Source organism: Paralichthys olivaceus, chromosome 1 (genome assembly GCF_024713975.1).
Source record: "Paralichthys olivaceus isolate ysfri-2021 chromosome 1, ASM2471397v2, whole genome shotgun sequence".
NCBI classification, from domain to species: domain Eukaryota; kingdom Metazoa; phylum Chordata; class Actinopteri; order Pleuronectiformes; family Paralichthyidae; genus Paralichthys; species Paralichthys olivaceus.
The window spans coordinates 18,709,697-18,722,443 of record NC_091093.1 but is presented as its reverse complement, the minus strand read 5'-3'; the positions used below and the strand labels follow the sequence as shown (position 1 = coordinate 18,722,443).

The following is a 12,747-nucleotide window of genomic DNA, read 5'->3' as shown; positions in this document are numbered from 1 at the left end:
TTTAGTAATTATTATTTTCTATTCATGAATTAGTTTAAACAGGATCATTGAAAGTTCCTTAAACTAACCGTTATGTTAAAAATAGCTGTTTCACAACTTTTACATTGGAAAGCAGGAAACAGCTTAATTTATAAATATTTGAGAAGATAAATATCGTAATTCATTCTCGTTGATAACGAGACTTCCATCTCTGGCGTGCAGTATAGATCCTCTTACTGTACATTGGGCCTGAGTTTTTAACACATTGAGTCGATTGTGCTGCATCACCTCAAACCAGATTCTTTCTTTGTTTTGACTGATCGGAGCCTACGTAATCAGAGGAGACATTTTGTTTTCCTGCGGGGAAACATTACCTCAGAGGAGCCAGCAGGAATGAGTGTGTTGACAGAACTCTGTCTGCAGGCTGCATGTAATGGACTGACCCTCATGTACCACACTGAACTTTGTAGGGCTTTGAAATGTGTTTGACCTCTCAGGTATTGTCGTCAAGACATCTCTCTACACCCAACACCGACACATATACAGGCATATACACGTATACAGACTGTAGGTCAAGGCAGGTAAAAACAAGCCATCCTTAAGTAGGAGCCCCTTCCTGAGCTCAGTTTGGCTGAATGTCTGTTCCTGACAGACTGACTGACATTGACTGAGTGATGACATTACAACCTTGGTCGGCTTATCACCAACCTTACGTTCCAGAGTCACGGTAACGTTAATTAATGTGATTTATTTTCAATGGATATACAATAGAAATCAGCAACCTTATATGATTTGGACTGGCTGACTCTTCTCATTGGCCTTTTTCCTTTATTCAGTTTGAGTGCAATGCATGTTGGTATATAGTGTTTGGTTGGTGATCAATCACTTGCACACTACTTTTCATGATGCATTGTGGGATACAATCGAGTCCACTGTCTGGGATATCAAAATTATATAGAAAAAAACATTTAGACAGCTCTATAAAAAAAGTTAACTCACAATATAGTGGATTATACAGTGAGGGGTAAGGGATTTCAGAAACAGCCATAAACTTTCTGTGCACGGCTCCTCAGACATTCCTTTGTTCCATCCTTAACTTCATTACTAATGAAACACAGCACCCTGACACTGTCGGCACAGATTGCTACTTTTTGATTTTCATTCACTATGACATGCCGTGTAGGAGCAGTATTAATACAAACTGACCTGACTCTATCAGGTGTAATAACATAAGGAGTCAGCGAGTAAGAAAAGTTGAATTGCATCCTGTATCTTCTTACATCTTATACTTCTTGTCTTGCCCTCCATGATGACGATGGAACAGATAATCAATCTAATATATAACTCAATTTGTTTTATGTATCTCTATTATTTCATACAACAAACTGCTGTAAACATGATCCTTCCTGTCGTAAAGATGTATGGCTTCCACTGTGATTAAGTGCATAGCGTGAAGATTTGATTTAGGTGGAGTTGGCCTTAAAAATGTACGACTCTTACAAAACTCCTTCCCCACAGAGGAAGTCTTGGACAAGATTTGGTGTTTGTTACTTCAAACACTCACCATTCCTTGGATCAGATGGATTTAAAGAGCTTAGTGTCCATCTGATTGTCTAACAGTGCACACCTTCAGTTAATACATCCAACATGGAACATGAAAGAACAATGTGCCTGTTACAAACAAAACATCTGAATGGAACAAGTGCATGAGAGACAAAAGAACAACAGAGGAAATTCCCCCAAAATGCTTTAGTCAATTCTACATTTGACTAAGGCATTCTGACTGGATGTTATTTACATTCTCATAATCCAGCCATTAAACAAATGGTGCTTGTAATTAAATGAGTAAACTCAGAATATAAACAGTGAACACCACAGTAATTCCCCACATTTGTGTCACATCCAACTCTAAACTCTCTGGTGGTAAATATAAATAACTAAATATGGTCAACAAAAATAGATGGTCACTCTCCAATAAAAACTCCCCACAAAGAATGTTTTTCTTTTTCTTTTTTTTTTAAATGGGACGGGACTATGCTTGATACTCAAACTGTATAAAACAAAAGCAGACTCGGCACTGACAATACAATGCACACACACGCACACGCACACACACAATGTGGAGAGAGATGGTGGAGTGATGGGCAGCCCCGGAGGAGTGCCCTGAGAGCAATTGGTGCCTTGCTCAAGGGCACCTTGGCAGTGCCCTCGAGGTGAACTGGCACCTCTTCGGCTACCAGTCCACCTTCAATACTTTGGTCCATGCTGGACTTGAACCGGCCACCCTCTGGTTCCAAAGCCTTGGGTTTGATTATCTCTATGGACTGAGCTACTGCCGCCCCTTCAACTTCAACAGCAACTTTATATAACAGTATATATCATGGTATATATTTGTTTTTCTTAAAAACACTCGTACAACTACTATCTTACAGCATAATATACAGATCGTGTTTTTCTGTTGTTGTCCCACTTTTTAAACTTGAGTACTGAGCACCAGTTATTTAAACCAACTATTCGTCTTCATTGTGTGCAGCCATTTTTTTTCGCCTCCTTTCCAGGAATCACAGGTATATTTGGAGGTTTCAGCTAAAATGCAGCTCATTCACTTTGAATGTGGTAACGCTGTGTTGCAGAACAGTATGGTGTTTACGTTGCATGGCATCTCATTGAGCACAGCAAACGTTGAGAAGACGCCAACTTTTCATGCAGCAACGGAGGCACCAAAATCATGTTTAAACTAATACGCAGCCGACAGCCAATCATAATAAAGCGAAAGAGGAGGCAGAGGCAGCTGGTGAATGGTTGTGGATTTCTTTCTCTTTAGCATTGAATTGATAGCTACCGTGGCATGTTAGCTATGTAGATTGTCAGCCATGGTCCAGCACTGATGAAACATGTACGTGTGAGTCCAGCATTACAAAGCTGGTTCAAGGTATAAAGGTTACACCATTGCTGTTCTGTGTAAAGGTTACCAACACTGGCTTGGAGGGCACTGTAGTTTCCCTGTTAAGCCAGAACTGGAAGTAGCCACACGGCCACATGGACATCTGTGTAAAGAGGAAAGCCGGCGTGGTGGGGCAGACGTTGTTGTGTTTCATGTCATGCCTATAAAACAACAGCATGCTACCTGAAATCACACACTGGGGCGACATAATGCCGACTTCACTCCCAAACAAATCAGCATGGGTCCTTACGTTTCCAGAGGATTCGCTCACGCAGGCTGATGATGATGATGATGATGCCTGTCCGTTTACAGTATACCACGAGGACTGTGTCTTGATACTGGAGGGCAAGGCTGTGGAAATGTACTAGGTGCGCAACTTGCTGACCTCCATCCACAGACCCAGCTCATCCATAACAGATGAGAATCTGAGCTGGTTCCTATCATCATCACTTGCCTGAAAAGATGAGAAACACATTTTTCCGCGCACAACTTGTAAATGCTTTTTCTTGGTGCATTCCTCATCTGTGGTTATTTAGTTTGCTGGGGGCCTGTTGTGACCGCAAAATGCTTTTCGTGCTCAGCTTCATCCACTGTTTTCTACAGATGTGCTCCTTAGTGTTTGTAAATGACTCATTTTCTTTTTCATGGAGTCGAGAAAATCTGCAAATAATAATGGTTTACATACCAGCCCCAAACAGAGCCAAAATGCAAATTGCTTAGTGGGTCTGTTAAACACTATGGTGTATCTTCATTAAAGCTTCAAAGTTGGAATTTCAGTCATTCGGCTCTTTAGTTTGTCACACACCACATTCTAGGAAAGCACATTTTTGGAACAAACCCCTCTTTTCCTGTTCTTTCTGACCCCACTGAGTGTTGTTTCATATATGAATCTTGTTCTGTGTGTTATTCAACACTTCTTGTACTTATGGTTGTAGCTCAAAATAACATATTGTGTGTAAATTTCAGCAAGCATGCTGGGTATTTGCCAAATAGCCCTTGCATTGAATGCATCCTTGGTTCTGAATGACTTCGATGAAAAACATCATGCCTTATCCTTATTAACACGCTGGGGATCGCAGTATGTCTCAATTTCAGTCTAGGCTGACATATAATGAAGATGCATTGGAGGGAACACTTCAGCACACACACAAGAAATGGTATGCAGGTCCTGATGACATCTGGAAACACTAGGATAATAGATTTAGCTAAACTTGTGGCAGTGTTTCTATATTTAAACGCAATGAAATCACGACAGGATACTTCATCATGCAGTGTCACTGCAAGGTTAAATACCAGTGTCATTAGACCTCATCGACAGAAATTCAACTTCTGGATGTGGCAGATTTTCATTCTTTACATTTTTTAATAGTTTTATGAGTCACATGGACCAATTGGAGTGACTATGCTTTGCTATTTGACACATCACTGTTTGACTCATAAGACACTCTTGGCGGCCACCAACAGGAAGACGCTTGCATGCTATTCAAACCGCTCACTACAATGAGTCTATTTGTGCTCACTCCTCCTCGATTGCCTTAAAAATACCACAGCATAAACACAAGTCTGGGTTAAAAACACTATCTCTTTGACACTTCTGCACTGAGCCAAAGGTTTCAGCTGCAGCTATAACACTCTTGGCCATTGTTTATCAATCTTTACAAGGCAAACAAAAGTTAATTCTCATCTAAAAATATTTATTTCCAACCAATGGTTATTGTTAAACTTTTAATCTGCAAATTCCTTACAAAAAAGTAGATTATATTTGTCTTTTTGCAAAGGATCCTCTCCCAGTGCCAAAAAAAAAAACTTAATCTAAACATGGGATGTGGAGGAATGTGTTGTTTAGTATAACCCTCTCTCTTCATCTTAGCTGAGATATTTGACCCACATTATGCAACTTGTAGGCCTCAACACCTGCTGCGCTGCTCTCACTGAAGTCTTAAATGATATACTTTGTCTTAAAGACCTCTGAGCCTCATGACGACCACCAGACACAAAATGTACTTTCAATTCCAAAGAAGAAAACATGTATTTCAGCACAACATGTCAGATTGTATTCAGCTATGGATTCTGTTATTTAAAACTAGAGCCCGACCGAGAGCAGAGGTCATTACCGATATTAGAGTAAAATATTCTGATACCTACCTTCTGATATATAAAAACCTGTCAATGTCGTTATTAAACACTATTGACAAATAAATGCAATTGTTATTTATAGCAGTTTTAAGTCAGGAGCATAAAAAATCAAAAAAATTGTCTCAAGAACAGTTCCTTTCAGTAGGCCATCAGAACTCTAAATTCATAAATATGATGCAGTATATTGATATATACATCACAAACCTTTATGTGCAATATTCATTCCAACTAATAACTAAATAATACTTAACCACTCTTTTATCTTAAAGTCTGTCATCCTCCCATGTTTATCTAACTTTGAATTTCAAACTAGTTTTTTAATAAATGTGTACCATTTTCAGAAGCAGCACCTCTAATTTTTATTGTACAATGACAATAAAGGCTTTTTATTCAATTCTTTAGTTAAGAAAACAAACAAGATGTATTGACCTAAGGTTTGAACATGAATCGTCGTTTGACCAAAAAGCAAATATATATTCTCTGCCAAAACCTTTCTGCTTGGTCGTTATCTGCTGTAGCCAATATAAATGAACAAATATAGATATAACACAGTTGTAGTGTCCTGTGCACTATGATACTGGTTACCGCCACTGTCACCCCAGAGATCGACAGCTCAGATATTTGTCTAGTGCATTCTCCATATAAGGAGAACAAACCCCCTGTCGCAGACCCCTAAGACTGGCCCAGTAGAGAGGGAGGGAACAAAGTGAGAGGAGAAACTATTCCCTTCATTTTCCTGACGAGGACGATAAAAACGGAGGGAAACTAGGGAACCAGATACAAAACACTATGTAAAAATTCATAGGGATGAGGTTTCCAAATTAGTGAACTCCGATAGGGTTTAGAATAAACTCTCAAGTAAACAATCATTATGAATTTATCTTAAACAGGAAATGCCAACTTCTGCAGCAAACAGTTTCCAAAGTTTCTTGGAGTGTCATTTTGTGACCCAGAACATACTGTAGACAAATATTTACTGTTTTATTACTGTATTGTATTTCGCACAAACAGACACATGTTTAACGCTCATGTCAGGTAGAGGGTAAAGGGCACAAGAACAAGGACAATCACTAACTAGACAAACACAGTACAACCTGCGAACATCACCCATTAACTTACAACAGCTCCAGATATGCTGCTCTCGTGTTATGATCTATGAAACTGTGATATTGGTCTGCACTCATAGCAAAGGTCTCAGTCATAATAATGATGCAACTATTCAGACACCGGTCTATCAATTATAAAGAGAGATTCATAACTGATTCCTGCTGGTCATCAAACCATGGACAGGGGAAGGGAGGTGATCTGTTTTTCTCTATTTAATATTTGCACTGTGGTATATGAGAATAGAGAATCAAGACACACAGAAGTGCAGTGTCCAAATAAAGTCACAGTTACATTTTATAGATTGATTCATTTCCTCTTTGTAATGAATCAATCCCTGATTATTTGAGAGAAAGTATCAATATTTGTATTTCTCTATGGAAAAAAGCTGCAGCACTGTAATAAAGTCAGTGTGTAGTAAATAATAATAAGAAATACATTTACAACCACATCTCAATCGTCATTCTCTTGAACCTGAGATCTTCAGATAATTTCGCTCTGTTCAGTCTGAGTAATGTTGAGTTTACTGGAGGCTGTGTACACTCACCATCTCCACCCCCTGAGGAAAGGCTGTTCCCTCCCAGTCCTTCTTGGGGAATCGCTGAATGATCTTCCCACATCCTTCTCCTGAACCTTCAGATAAAAAGATGGAGATCTGTCAGTGCATTGGAAGAAGAGGACAGCAGCATGGCATCTCTCGTATAGGGCTGGACAACAACCCAATCCACACCGTTTTCCAACGGCTTGCAGTTCAGAGTTTATGTTACTGATTTATATTTATTTTTTGGTCTGATAAACCTTGGCATAGTTGACAGTAATGAACAGATTCCCTGATTTTCATACTTCACACTTAATTACACTTGATTTTTAAAGTCAAATTGATTTACCAGATTTTATTTCTGTTCCCTTAAGTAAGCAAAAGTTATTCATACATTTTTTAAGAAGTTGGTAAAGTTAAGTTGATTTCAGTAAGCCTGAGTCAGAGAAAACCATATTGCTTGTAAAGAGGAATTAAAAAAAGTGACCTAAATTTGTTGACCAAGCAAAAAAGATTAGATGTGATTCTGTCATTTCCAAAAAACAACCAGAGAGATTAAGAAAACATATCTATATGCCTTAGTGAATTAGATAAAGTAATGAATGACTTCATCACCAGGTTGGATAAAACCAGCCACTCCAGGAATGTGCACTGTTGACTTCACAATACAGAGATTTTGACTTAATTCAAAAATTAATGAAATTATATTATGTTTTTCTTTACCACTGTGGCGAATTATGGTTAGCAAATGCCAGAACACCTAAAACATTTCTAAACGCATTGCTGCAATTTTTTTTAAAGAAAACTGAAAAAGCCTATGAAGATTAAATTTCGGCCACAGTAATGACAAAAAAACCTGCTGGTGGGGACTGATTAGGTCAAGATGTTTCAGGAGGAATGAGGTCTAAAGTGTGAGATATGAACTTAAACCTCTAACGCAAAGCAGATCACAGTGAGAGGACCATTCATTTTTTTAGATGTCAGATAATGCTGTGACCAGGAAATACTGGGGAGGAGACAAAGTCCAAACAAGAAACACAAGGGGCAAAATATGAATTCTTTACAGTATAATCACAAAACCCAGCTGCCGCCTGAGCAGTATGTAATGTAGTGTGCCACACAAAGTCGTAGAAACACTTAGAGTCAGAGTTTACAATAATTGGCATATATGCCAGTATTATGCAAGGGCCAAAATGTCTGAATGTGCCAAAGAAATAAATACATTTATTAACAGCATATGAAATTGTCTGTTATTGAATGATCTAAAACAGGTTGCTGAGACAACATAAATACAAAATGAAATTTGTTTTTGCCTCCACTGTTATGAGATTTACCGAGTGTGTGGTCATCTGACTTAACTCTGCATATTAGCACGACGAAATCAAAGAACTCATTGATGCTTTTGAGAGTGATGGACCCTTCTTCATCTGCTTGTTAAAGTTAAAGGCTAGCTAACTTCAGCGGGCTACCAAGCAGCCTCGGAGCTAGCGTTAGCTTAGCGAACCGAGAGCAAGTTGTCTTCCTGTTTAATCAACAAACCGGGGGAATACGCCCAAGCACCAGGACACAGCTGCTTTAAAAAAATACTGTACTGTAAAGCACCTGATAAGTATTCTGCCATGTTGCGCAAAACTAACAGCAGCAAATGCCTCAATCACTTGCGTTGTATGGATATACGCCCATCGCGTGTGGATCTAAAAGCGTTCGAAGGAGTCCAAGTTACTCCAAACCTTTATGGGTGAGTAGATCTACATACTTACCAGGTTGAAAAAAACAAACTTCTCCTTTAAGAAATGCAAGTCGTGCCAAGGGGCTGAATTGAACTTATGTTCTATGAAGTTATAAGAAAAGAAAAAAAGAATTAAACCAACAATATTTGGACCAAAATATGATGGGCTTGTAATGCATAAAGACTTGAGGCGCATTCACACAAGGATAGTCCGGGGGACTCGGTTCGATTGGGTGGGGGAATGCCGAAAAATGTCACACCTTCATATGGTCCAGTTCGCTTTCACATTGCACTTTTTAAAGCTGACCAAACCTCCTGAACAACGTCACGCAGTTACAACAGCTGCTCATTTGGGGTGGTATTGCCCGAAAACAAATAGCGCCAATGTGAAAGTGCCCTTACACTGAAGCAGGGCACTTACTTTTATTTCATTATTTTAGCCTATAGGCAAGGTTCAACTCATAAAGTTGCAGAGAGTTGCAAGAGTTCAGTCATGCCTTTAATAAAATACAATTGTTGGATCATAATGTTTGTGTTTTATTACTGTTTAAATGTATGCTTATATGTAGCTATTTAAAACATATGTCTAGTAGTTGTTCTATATTGCCATAATTCAGGAATATTTATGGCCATATTAGCTGTAATAAAAGAATCTGGTTACAGTATGTAGTTAGTGCTGCAGAGCTGGATAGTGATCTATAGCAGGTGTAGTGAACTTCACAATAAACCACACAGACACGTGAGGTTGAACACCGAATGAGTAACCAATAAAACAACTCCCTCGCAGATTTCCCACAAGACCCCACGGGTCTTGCAAAACTCTGAAACCTAAATTGGATGTAATAATTCATGTCAACACGTGTGCAAAGACAACACAATATGTATTTAGGGAGTTGATATATGACTTGAACACTATTATTAACTATCTAGCAAACTAACAAATGGAATTTTTTATCTAATTAAAGAAAAATTCCCCTCATTTAACATGCCAAAAACAGTATTTTAAGGTCTGTTTCACAATATCCACTTTGTCACACTGTGTTGTCTGACCCAATGACTTCATCTTGACGTTATTTTAAACTCTAAGTCACTCTTTAAAGGTTAGGACACACTTTTTATTCATCACCCAACAGAAAATGGTCTCCTATCAAGAGAGGGAGAACAGAAATTGAATACATGTGGCCCATTTTCTTGGAATTTGTTTAACTACTATGGATAAACACACAAATAAAAAGATTTGTTTTTTGTAATGAATTAAAGGATAGACCAGGAGCCCAGCAATGCTTTGCAAAAGTTTATGTGTTGTTACCCATGTTGTAGAAATATGCCTTCCAGCTGCATATGAGAGCGTATGTTTTTCGGAAGTGCCAGGACGTAGTTGTATCCCAGCTGTTTATAGTGGGTAAGTTCTGTTCGCCAGTTTCGATTAGAGTTCTGCATACAGCACTGTAATCTGCAGGAATGTGTTATTTTATTGCCACAGAAGAGGAATAAACCTTCTCTTGCCAATACTAGTGAAGACTTGCTAACATTATGTTACCAGTAAGGGGGGGTAGTCACATTTACTTCTACTACTAGTCAAGTCCCAAATATGTTTTGCGATTAAGCCATCCTAAAACTGTATTATATTCTCAATGTCGAAAAAAAAAAGTAGCATGAAATCAGTTATACCATTCAATGCATTTCAAAAATCTATGACTCAGGTCAGATACCATGCACAACTGCTTCACCAAACAGCAGAATGAAGTGCTACACATCATGATAATGACATGAGGTCTTCAGTGGCCGTCCGCTGAGTGCCTCAAGCCTGCTGTCAACAACTAGACCTCAGAGAGCAGCTCAGGATTCAGGCTCTCAAGTAAATGTGTGGTATATTAAATAGAAAGGAGCTGGTGATATGTTTCCCCTTTGTTCACCTGAGGCGGGTGTCCAGACACTGCATGGAGACTGGTGCTAGCAGAACACCATGTCTGTCTGACCGTTACGTCTCTTTGGGTCTTTACAGGTCGTCTAATTGAAATCACATGCGCTGAGTACTCCGAGTTCTAATTTTCAGCCACAGATGAAAATAAATGACAGAATTCCTTGCATTCCACGAGGCTACATTCTTGTATTAAAACGAGCCGCTCTTTCATATACTACCCCCCTGACAGCTATAAAGAACCCCATCAGCATGGATAATAGAACCCAGGCCTGAAAAAGGAACATGCTAATTTGAATATCCACTAGCAAGGCGCAAGGGGATGAAATCCAAAATCAAGTTTATTTATTAATTCTTGGCTGAAGCAGTTGAAACAACAAGAACAAAACCTGTCCAAGGCCGTGGCACGCGTGTGCATGTTTAAGAGTATGGCTCATTTCCAGCTCAATACAGAACAGCCTGGATGTGGTAAAGCTAGGAATATAATACAGCATTGTAACTGCTTTTAAGCTTTCTGATGAAATACTATATCTACATATTTAAGTTTTATTCCTGTAACGGCTTCAGGGGCTTGGTTATTTGACTAACCAGCCTTTAATGCTTGACGTAAGAGATTTGCATATTCCAGAACAAACAGGCCTTTTCTTATACACAGATTTCATTTCTTATCTTTATTTGTGCAAAAACCCAAACCTATTGTGAACTGTTATGAGACTCACCAAAGGTTTTCTTAATACTGAAATAAGAAAATCCGATTTAGGAACTAATACCAACTTTTTACTGGGGTTTGGACCAAGTTCCAAGCCATAAAACAGCTCATAAAACACAACCAATTGGAAATATCATCGGATATAAACTGTTCCAACTGCATTAGTAGTTCTTAACACTTTCTATCAAGTTTCAAAGCAGCCTAGTCATTTACTTAATGACACACACACAAACACTAACCTTGACCAAATGCCTAACCTTAACCCTTATCTTAAACGTAATTGTAACCTGAAACCTTTTCTTCTACCCTCAAAAGCAGCACCTAATTTTAGTCATACTCAGTATAAAGTCCCCACTAGGACATAAAAACAAGTTCACAGACACACACTAATATCTGACTTCAACACTTAGACAGATTAAATGAAGCTAATAAATTATCACTGAGTTGCGTGTTGGAAAGTTGTTTGTCTTTCTTGATTAGAGCAGATGTTTCTCCTCTTGGGGAAAAAAAAATCTCCATCTTCCTGATTTATCTTCTTGCTCTTACTGTTGATTGAATCAGCCAAATGCTTATTTTACCTTGTATGGACAGGCCACCAGTGGACTCTGCCAGTTTACGCAAGATTCACGTCAGTCTGTAACCTGATTTTGGCCCAGTTGCGCACACAGGTCGACCATTCTGGCACCAATTCACAGGTAGCACTTATTCACTTTCCTCGACACAAATATCAAGACCTGAGATAACAGGGAAAATACACCCGAAAAACTGATTTACTCAAAGCCATTTAAAGGGATGACGATATTGAAGATAACTGACTGACTCCATGGGGTCACGTAGGTTTTGTTGGACATAATATATCAAAATGTGTTTGGGTTATATGTAGAGCTTTCAGCTGTGCATCAGAACATGTGGCTACAACCCAGAAACCATCATCACCACGGTCATATTGCCTTATTCTTTATTCCAGCAGCAGTGTGTATGAAGCTGATCCAGTTGACTAAGTATTTGTGCCTCAATCTGTTGTTTAGCTTGAGTACAGTCAGGTTTCAAACACCATAATTATAACTGAGCTGTACTGAACTGTATTCACATGTGTAAAATCTATATCTGAGCCGATCTTTCAATTTAGATGATGAAGAGTAGGAAAAAACAATTTGGTATCAAAGGTGACGATCAGGAAACTAAACCACTTTGAATGTTTTATGTGGATGATATGCAAATGAATAGGCTGTGGTTTTGTTTCCATGGCAGAAAGTTATCAGGGATGAGCAAATTGATGTCGTGAAAAATATCTAAATCAGGAAACTTCCTCACCTCCAAAGACCATAGGAAATATATGGTAGACATAAATGGAGAGTCATCAGGTCATGCCTGGGTCAAAATGTTGGTAGGAGTTTCAAAACCAAAATACAGCATAAAAGAATGCAGTTTCTTCAGTATTCCCTTCCCTGACAGCCACAAATAGGCAATATTGTTCTCCATAGAAATCAATAGGTTAGAAATTCCTCAGACTAATGTTGCACATTATACCACTGCTAGAAAACAATTGTAAAACCCTGTTGTTAAAAATGTTACTATTTGTGCCGGTACCTTCAGAATGACAGGGTTTTAAAAAGAGCTGAGTTTATGTGTGACAATGCTCTATTTCCACTGCCTGCGGGCATAGCGAGCATGCCAATGTTTCTTT

At 38.7% G+C, this 12,747-nt stretch overlaps 1 protein-coding gene across 2 annotated transcripts in view; it reads right to left on the bottom strand.

The window, feature by feature from the left end:
* sbf2 (SET binding factor 2) overlaps positions 1-12,747 on the bottom strand; it is an 88,935-nt gene that overhangs the window by 69,377 nt on the left and 6,811 nt on the right. For both annotated transcript variants that reach the window (XM_069524255.1, XM_069524256.1), the window contains exon 2: positions 6,711-6,796. In XM_069524255.1, the coding sequence (XP_069380356.1) occupies positions 6,711-6,796 (86 nt within the window). The remainder of the gene's footprint in view (positions 1-6,710; positions 6,797-12,747) is intronic.